This window comes from Lineus longissimus, chromosome 8 (assembly GCF_910592395.1).
Source record: "Lineus longissimus chromosome 8, tnLinLong1.2, whole genome shotgun sequence".
Taxonomy (NCBI): Eukaryota; Metazoa; Nemertea; class Pilidiophora; order Heteronemertea; family Lineidae; genus Lineus; species Lineus longissimus.
Window position 1 is genome coordinate 2,766,889 of NC_088315.1, and position 9,466 is coordinate 2,776,354.

The 9,466-nt window shown below is 39.9% G+C and overlaps 1 protein-coding gene across 7 annotated transcripts; it reads left to right on the forward strand.

Annotated features, from left to right (window-relative positions):
* Window positions 1-333: 333 nt before the first annotated feature.
* Window positions 334-9,010, forward strand: LOC135492443 (protein lin-9 homolog). Of its 7 annotated transcripts, none has more exons than XM_064778932.1 (16): window positions 334-373; window positions 807-842; window positions 1,095-1,132; window positions 1,455-1,598; window positions 1,849-1,979; window positions 2,208-2,333; window positions 2,559-2,716; window positions 2,928-3,061; window positions 3,467-3,580; window positions 3,864-3,965; window positions 4,183-4,263; window positions 4,998-5,045; window positions 6,916-7,041; window positions 7,185-7,364; window positions 7,634-7,728; window positions 7,956-9,010. In XM_064778932.1, exons 1-16 carry the CDS (start codon window positions 352-354, stop codon window positions 8,059-8,061), a joined length of 1,641 nt encoding a protein of 546 aa, XP_064635002.1. In that variant the 5' UTR covers window positions 334-351; the 3' UTR covers window positions 8,062-9,010. The 7 variants fall into 7 exon arrangements, with proteins under 7 accessions (XP_064635002.1, XP_064635003.1, XP_064635004.1 ...); XM_064778933.1 differs by having other exon boundaries at window positions 1,455-1,583; XM_064778934.1 differs by having other exon boundaries at window positions 1,479-1,598.
* The last annotated feature ends 456 nt before the right edge of the window (window positions 9,011-9,466 follow it).

The following is a 9,466-nucleotide window of genomic DNA, read 5'->3' on the forward strand; positions in this document are numbered from 1 at the left end:
TTAAAGAAGAAGAAGACTTGTTTTACTCTTCCAACCGGTTATATTTTCTCTTCCTGCTGGTTGACTCTTCCAGCCGGTTATTGCTAATTGGCTCTTGATTTCTGCAAACTCACCCAAAATCTTAATTCATACATGAATTTTCGTGTTTAAACTATAAATATATTCCATAATGAATTCAAATTAGTCAAGACAATCTCTGGATGGATGGAACTGAATTTGCTCTTTATTTCATCACTGTACTAAAATACCAATTGGTATGATCGTTTTGTTCTTATAACATAACAATTGATAGAAGAGCGGAGCCCACTATTTACCCACAATTCATTGCTTTGAAATAGAGGCGCGATCAAAATGGCGGATGAAGCGCTCGAAAGTACGCAGTTTTTGTTCATAACTCGATTATTTCAAGCAAAACCGTTCGTTAAATGAAAAAAAGAACCCACTTTATCGAATTTACACAGTATATCTCATTTATAGATATCAAAATGAAGTCACACAATGCCCCGATAACTGAGATAGATACCCTAGATCTTATGTGTGTACAGATGAAATGTGCGCACGACCGTAGGCCTAATAAGTAATAGTAATAATGCAACAAAAACAACGCATTCAGCATGCAGTGTATGTAGGCCTAGTGATGATGATTTGTTGTGTTGTTTTGCTTGACACATATTCACCAATTTTACACTAACCCTTAGCATGATCACCAAGTCCAAGTTATACTGTCAGGGGAGTCGGTCTTTTCTCAGATCTGCGACTGGTGGCTAACTCGTCTCTGATTCAGATTGTATTACTTGATCTTTCAGATTCTTCAGCGGAAGCCCTTGTCAGCCTCAAGGAAGGTACGTAATATTGCCCAAGGGGCTTATTCTTGGGCCAGGTGATCTGATTGATGGCACCGAGACAGATTTCAAATTCAGAATAAAACAGCTATGGCTATAGGCCTAGCCTACCGGTAAAAAATATTTGGAAAACTCAAATTATCTTATTATTTTTATCAAGTGCAGAAAAATCATATCATGTACCGGTACCACGGCACTACCAACCAGGTTATATTACTCCATTAACACAGAGAATGTGATCTTATTTTCCAGGCAAAGGGAATAGTTTTACACCGCCTCGACGGGCAAATGTAAGTAGGGTGCTATACATTCATGTAAGAGAGAATGTTATGAGACCAGTTCCTTGGGGTTTATCTGCTTTGTTTGGAAGAGAAGTTTGACTTCAATACTTGAAGATTTGCATGGGCATTTTGATTCTCGTTGACTCTTCACCCCAGGGGTGTCAGAACTACCTATTTTCATTGTTCTGAGTCAGTGAGTGGGACAGATTACCACTGTTTGGGTTTTGGGTTTTGGAGCTCAAGTATAGCTCTCATGAAATAAGAAATGAAAAGAACTGAGGTCATAATAATGCCTGTATTATGTATTATCTTTGATAATTTTGTTCATCAGGACTTTTTAAAAATTCGCCTGCAGCCACCACGCATGAAGAAGAAAAACCGATTGATCTTTAACGATGACGAGGAAACTGAACTAGCGAATATGCGGTCGCCACGGAAACAATCCAAATTATCGTCGCCGGTAAGTCGGATTAGGGTAAGCTGCATCACTTGACAACAGACTTCTTCAAAAATATCAAGGGACTTATCGCGAAGAATACTGCTAGTGATAGCAGTAGTTGCTTTTCAACTCCTGGTGACACTACTGCTGGTAGTGTCTGTTGGAGAGAGAATTTGACAAAACTGAAGTATGAATCTGTCAGAGGGGAAACTGTTCATCAAATCTTCCACCAGAGGCTCTATAAGGCACATAAACATTATCAACTTAGTTCTTGTTCCGTCTCCAGATGAAAGGTTCGCTCAGCACACCAGACAAGAAGGCAGCTCAGGCGACTGGTGTACGATTAAGAAACCTCCTCAAGTTACCCAAAGCTCACAAATGGGTTTGTTACGAATGGTTCTTCTCAAATCTTGACATGTAAGTTGGTTTATGCTGCTCTTGGTCAAAAGTGATTTCATGTTTGACTCCTAGTCTAGGCACGGCCTATGGAATAAAGAGACAATGTAGATTTCCTCCTTGGTCATGCCAGTTTCCTCCTACATTATATTTACAAATGGCCCAAAATTGTTTATAGAGCTGTAAATGTCCAAACTCCTACTTGACTTGATAATCATGAAATATACATGTCACCTGATTCTTTTTCAGCCCTCTGTTTATTGGAGAGAATGACTTCTGCATATGCTTGAAAGAATCGTTCCCTCAACTCAAGTTGAGTAAAATGCGACGAGCTGAGTGGTCCATTCTCAGAAGACTCATGGGAAAACCCAGAAGGTTTGTAGATATTTTAAAAGATGGCTTTATAAGTGCTTTCTGCCTGATATACTATAACGTCGTCTATGTCCCAATGCATACCCAATATCAAGAATAAAGACTTTATCAATTCTTGCAGATTATGCTTCAGGGTAATCTGTTATCCCTGTGACATGTGGCGCCCTCTTTACACTGTCAAACTGTGCAAAGCATGCAATTGAAAGGTCTGATTCTTTTCTCTTGTAGATGTTCGCCGTCTTTCTTCTTGGAGGAGCGACAGGCCTTGAATGCAAAACGAGAAAGAATCAGGTTATTACAGCAGAGGAAAGTGACGGAACTAAAAAATTTGAAAGATTTACCAGAAGAAGTCCCTATGCCTCTAGTCATTGGAACAAAAGTGACAGGTAAGTGAAAGAGACCTGATATCCTGACATTGGGTCCTTTATTTCTGAAATCTCAAAATAATATATCGGAACTTCATGATGACATTCAGTTATGCAAAACTGAGGTACCCCAAAATTATATTTTTTAGCTTTTTTAATGGTTGCCTCCAAAAAATACATGCGAATGTTCATAACTGCAGTTTGTACTCAGTTGGCATGATTATCTTTTCAGCTCGTTTGAGGAAGCCCCAGGATGGCCTATTCACAGGTTCGATAGATGCTTTAGATACGGTGAACAATACTTACAGAGTAACGTTTGAAAGGGCAGGACTAGGAACACACTCGATACCAGATTATGAAGTATTAGTAAGTATGAATCAAATGAAAGAAACCTGATATGGTTTTGATCGTATGACTCCTGCCTATACACCTTTCCAGAAATGGGGCCCTGAGTGTCCGAAATAGTGATGTCATAAGGGGAAACTAGGCCTTATGGTGGAGTGACAAAGGAGATAGTCATGGTTGACCAACACACTTGAATGCCTTTAATGACGGACAAGGGGGAAAAAGTTAGTTCCAATGCAAGCCACCAATTTCAGGAAGCATGTATAAGGTTATCAGAATTTCTGTTCAGTGGAATTTTTTTAGAAAGTTCTGTTGTTCCTCTCTGTAATATTAGTTTAAATCGCAAATAGTGACCACAATATCATTAAGGCTGATCCCCTCGGGGTTGTATCAATGAATGATACCATTGACCATTTTCTCTTGCAGAGTAATGAGCCACAAGAAACTATGCCGCTGTCATCATTCCAACAAAAACACCGGCCAAGACAAAACATATTTACGCCGCCGCGGTTCATACCAGGATTACAGTCGCCACAGCTGGTAAGAGTTTCGTCTTGATCGAGAAATTTCCCCATCATTTTATGACGAAATTCTCCCAAAGCACTCGTTTCTACAGGTTTGGGGTCTGCAATTGCAGATAACGGCAGACATATGCAATGTTTTAAAGTATGGTTGTCTCCGACTGGGGGAGTGAGCAGTAAATTAGTGTCATGGACACTGACGGCTCGACAACATGGCAATAAATCTATGTCAAAGGTGCGGTCTAATTGATACCATAGCCAACACCTGTGCTGTTCTAACCAGTTTTCATGTTCCTCTTCAGGAAAATGACCCATTATTAGGTGGATCACCGGCGCGAGGACATGTGTTGTCAATGGAAGGCGGCACGTATGGAGGATTCCCTATCAAATTTTTAGTTCTTGTGGTAAGCAAAATGCACCTTGTTCACTAACCATTAGAAGGCCAGTGCGTTTTGAAGAGATTTCAAAATGATCTCCAGTTTGAGTTGGCCATGTCTTGAGTAAGTTTTGAGTCTTTTGTACAACATTTTCCTAGTTTTTTTGCCAAGATCACCCCTCTCTTCAATATGACTTGTAGGAGTGGGGACAGGAAAAGATTCATTGATGATTAATTCTTTTCAGACACGACTTTCAAAAATTCTTTCAATTAAAAAAGATTGGATCAACAAGCTCAAGAACATGAATACAGAGGCGGAAAAAAAGGTGAGCAACTGATCTCTTCAGCTTGTAAATTTTTAATTCCAGTTAGTGTATGGATTGAAAAATGAGGATATCAAAACCTATTGTCAGATAACTACTACTCCGGTATTAGGTTCAAAATATTTGCCTTTAAAATGTGTTAGCATTACTATTACTAGGATAAGTATTACTATTCGAGATAATGAATTTCTCTTGAAAGTTACTGTTTTCGGTGACATTTGGTTCATTTCATTATTTGAGATATTTTAGGATTGGCAGCTGTGGTTCGCTATGAGATTGAAGGAGTTGTTTCCATTTTGAATGCCTGGGGAGAACCCTGTGTCCTGAAGGTCTTGCAGTGACAGTGTAGCTGATAAGTAGCTATTTTCTGTTGCGATAAACCTTTGTCATAATACTTAAACTGGCATGGGTGTGTACCTATGTTTGTTTATATTCGATGATGTGGTCACAGGAGTATGTTAATTTGTTCCTTGACTGAATTGTGCAAAATTTGACTTGGTGTGCAGATAAAGTGCTCAAACAAAAGCTGCTTTGAAGTTGCACAAAATAACTCAATATGTTAGAAAAGTGGTAATCCTTTATGTGTGCTCCTGTCCACTTGCCACCAACTAAAATGGCACTCAGTGGGCCAGTGCTTGCAACAGAAATAGGTGATTGAAGAGAAAAATTCACACCAAGCCTCCTCTAATTGTTGCAACAGCATATTGGGTGCCACATTTCCAAGATTTTTTCTGCAGATGTGTCGAGATATGTGGTGTCCCGAAATGTTTAATGAACTGTATGGAGTGAGTATACGATCCTATTCAAAATAAAGCCAGGTCGGAATACTTGAAATACCATTCGATAAAACAACTGCAGGGTTTTCCCCAGGCGTGTGTCCCCTCATTGAGTGAAGTTAGCTGGACCCTTCCCCTAATTGCCTTATGACGTACACCTGCGGTAGAATATGCTTTAGGGGGTGGGTGCACTTTGTTTATTTTTCAGAAGTCTGGTTTTCAGAAATTAGATACGATTTTCAAACTAAAACCACAAACATCCCTCCTCAAATTTAGCAATATATGATGAAATCAATTATATGTCACATTATAAGAAATTGGTTTTTTTAGTCTGAATTATTTACTGATGCCAGTCCTCAGCAATATCTTGCAGCTGAGGGGTTATTCTAGAAGTTGAGACTAGCATGAAAACTTATCTCTCTGATGTAGCAAAACACAATCGGATCTTTAATATATAATATATAGCATGTCAGATTGGTCATTTAGTTGAAATTGCCCAACACTGTTAGCCATGCAAGTTGGTTATGCTTAACTTTATTTCGACCAAAGTAATTTAGTGTTCTTTTGGACTTTGTAATTCTGTCAATGGGGCAGTTTTGTTTTCTCCGTCTTACAACAGTAATATTGGGGACTCATTCATCATCATCATCATATTCTATCCATAATGATAAAGCCATATTTATCTATGCTGATGGTCTTTCAAGTTTTCCGTAGTTGGTCCAGCCTGCCTTAGTGTAGTGACTAACCCTCACCCTTGCCTATCTCACCTCCAAAGAGAATGACACCTGCATTGTACGAAACCCACTGTCAATTCAAACTAAGGGGCCGTTCATTACATACATACATACATACAAATAGCATTTATATAGCGCAAAATCCAATTAGAAAAATTGCTCAGCTGCGCTTAGCAAAAACACTGTTCAAATAGTTTGGTTTTTAATCTTCTTTTGAACTCGCTGACGGTGGAGCTGTTGCGGGTGTTAGTGTCCAGTGAGTTCCATAATTTGCTGGCATAAACTGTAAAGCTTCTGCCACCAAAAGTCTCAGTAAGAACGCTTTGAAGGGGGGGTCATTTTACCTGCATATGCAGATGGGTACGTATATTACAAGGGGAAGGAGTACTAAAAGTTTGAAAATTATACATATTACTAAATGAACAGCCCCTTATTTTGACTGGGGAGGCATCTTACTTTTGTTGACTCAATCCTGAAAAGTACTCACGCATAAACTTCTACAATGTACTAACATCTTTAATGTGCTTTCCGGGGTTGAGAGAGAACTGTCCTGTCCTTCTGTAGTGAGTGGTGGTGCGTTACTGTGAATTTGTGTCTGAACAAATGGATCCGTCTCATTTTTGCTTTTCCATTGTGCTTGTGTGGGCATTGGTGTGCATGTCCTATCAATATCTTGTCCTTGCTTCTATAATTTCTATTTGCAAGGTGACCATAAACTCCCTCCTCCACACCAACCTCCACTAGTGAACACTCCCTGATGATCTCAAGCATGACACTAGTTTTTCCTCATTCTAACATGACACATTATTTTAGCTTCCATACAGAAATTATGAATTTTTCATGAATCCATGTTCTCCAAAAGATTGAAAAAAAATCTTCTTTTCCCAACCTGTTATCAAAAATTCGAAGGAGAACACTGATAAGTACCCAAACTTTAACTGTCCTGATCATAGGGGTCGTGTCAACTATTGAAACGTCATTGGAATGACTTGAACATTCCAAGTGGGTGTGCTGAGTCAGCAGAACATTCGACTTAGCTTTCGACTGGGAAATGCACGAGTCTGAAGATCTGATTTTGTAACTATTGTATGTGGTGGCATTGGTATTATAAGTATCCTTTATCTTATATGGCCATGTATTTTCAGAAATCGTTCGAGGAGCCCATCGATATGGACTTTCAGAAGAAGTATGCCAGCGTCGTGTTAGAATTAGAAACTCTCAATAGAGATCTCAATGAATATTTGTCTGGGGTGCAGCAGTATTGTTCAGAGGTGAGTAATTTCTTGCCCAGAGCTGGTATGTCAGAAAATTTTCATAAAAGGCAATAAAGAAGTGTTTAAGTATTTATCTCAGGCTATCATCCTCAGCGTGATTCCATCAATACGTTTCATGTAATTCTTTTCCTCTGATGCAGATTGCACCGGACCATGGCATCCGGGCGTTAGAACAACCCAATGAATTGAAGAAGAAATGTGAGCGTGAAGCAGACGACACTGTCGCACGGAATAACGCCGCGCAGGGCAAACGATGTGTCAAGAATGACAAGTCTCTCAAGCTAGTTGCCAAGCTTACATCACTGCTGTATCAGATCAAGGTATCTAGATATCTTTGCTTCCATCTTGTGAGAAAAAGTACCCGAGTATTTTACGGTTTCAGAGTTTGTACTACAGTACAACATGCTTTGATATATTTTGGAAGGTGATTTGCTAAAATACTTCAGTTGGAATTATGATACACTATTTGCTTGCTCACGGAGCAAAGGCTGATATAAGGAAGAAAACTACTGAATAGTGTACTAGCCGTCGAAATAGGACATCCAAAATGTTAGCTCTGTGTAGTATATTATCTTACGTTTCCTTTCAGAACTTTGCGGAGAATGACTTGAACTCGTTTGAATTCAAGTCGTTACAAGATTCGTTGAGTGAGATTAAGGACACTTTGGAGCCTGGGAATATCAGGTAGGTAGCGTGAATGGGTGTTCCGGAGATAGTTCAGATTAAGTCACACATGTTGCCAATAGGGTTTGTCTCCTATCCGACAGTACATCAAAGCTATTATGCCTGTACGAGCTGAATCAAACACAGCCCAGGCCTCTAACTGTTCATACTGGTCACCTACAGACTACTAATTTGACCCTGTTCTTGGTGATAGATTGTTCTAATCGCATCCTTCTTTATTGTTACAGTGTGTTCCAAAATAACGTCGAGATCCATGTGAACCATATCCAGAGTGGTCTCAGTCAGATGGGAAACCTGAGTGCCTTCTCGGAGACAGCTGCATTCTCGATATGAACGTCAGACAACGAGTCTGAACAATACTGTGCCAAAGAATGTATTGTCTTTGTCGGTGTATGACCAACTGCTGTGACTTTGTGTTATCAGAGCAGCACATGCAGTGTTCTTGACAGGTTGACCGGCAAACTCGGCTGCTTCACGATGGAGAGTGTGACTTTGTGTAGGACTCGCTGATGATACTGAAAAAATGTTGGCCGAGTTGCGAATTCAGTGCATTACTGAGGGACAGGATATCTTCATTAGGAAGTTAGGTGGATGTGGGATTTGCTTAAAAAAAGGGAAAATGTTTTGCAGAGATTGGAAACGCTCGTGAGACATTCTTATGCTACAGAAAATTATGGAATTGGCCCCTGCATTCAGGCAACTGCGAGGGGGGGTCCCTCATTGTTTCTTCACTGCGTTTGGAGAATAGATGAGTCTACTGACATGATGATGTGGGGATAGGATACAGAAGCCGGGGAAAAATTGTATATTTGTACAGTTGCTATATACTGTGTTTACTTGTTTAAGCCATTCGAGGGGCACCTGTTATACATAGGCCTAATATTACAGGTAAAGTAGACTGTGAGTACAGGTGCCCAAGACCGGCTTAAACATGTTGACCCAGTGTTAGTTGATAATTCTGTGGCAATACAGATTCTGATTTTCGCGTCTGTAGAATATTGTAAATAGTGTCTCAGTTTATGTCACTTGTCATAATGAAAATAGAGCTATTCAGATCATCCAACTATGCATATTAAGATAATCATGTGCATTTGTAAACAATATTGTGTGTATATTTCCAAACATACGTGTGCTGATGAACAGTGCCAACTTAAACATGGAAGGGAAGGGATTTTGGGAGTTAGTGAAGAAAATTTCAATGAGACATGACAAGTAATGAAATCAAGATGGCACACTTTATTTCTGTAGCTATATCTAAATAAACCGATGAAAATTATGTAAATTTCATAGTACTTGAATGATCCTACAACACAGGGACTTCTCAGTGTCTTTCACTCTAAATGTTAGAGGGTCTCCAAAACCTCAGCAAAAGGACGGAGTCCCTCTGATGTCATGCTGACAGGGTGAGTGAGATGAGTATCTCTTTACCAGGTCTGACTGTTAAGGTCACCAGACTCACTGGAGATGCCAGGCTCAATTTGGTCAGGTCATTGCTCTCCCTCACCCTGTCAGGAATGGTGATGGCAACAGCATGCAGCATGCAGTAGTAGAGATGACTACAGAAAAACCATTGGGAGAAGACCCTGCCAAGCAAAGTAGTTGGGCCTGGCTGCCCATCATGTCTCCAAAAAGTTCAAAGAATGAGGCAGTCACAACCGGACTGGTGCCGCCACTGACCATTTAAGAGACATCAGACTCCCACAACCAGACCTAAACAGATCTGTTGGCTCCACCATGT

What these genes read in the sequence shown, in the direction of transcription:
- LOC135492443 (XM_064778932.1), top strand. Translation starts at nt 352, where the DNA reads ATGGCGGATGAAGCGCTCGAAA. An exon ending in CACCGCCTCGACGGGCAAAT is followed by an intron (nt 1,133 to 1,454) that starts GTAAGTAGGGTG and finishes TTTGTTCATCAG; the next exon opens with GACTTTTTAAAAATTCGCCT. An exon ending in TTGGAGCCTGGGAATATCAG is followed by an intron (nt 7,729 to 7,955) that starts GTAGGTAGCGTG and finishes TTATTGTTACAG; the next exon opens with TGTGTTCCAAAATAACGTCG.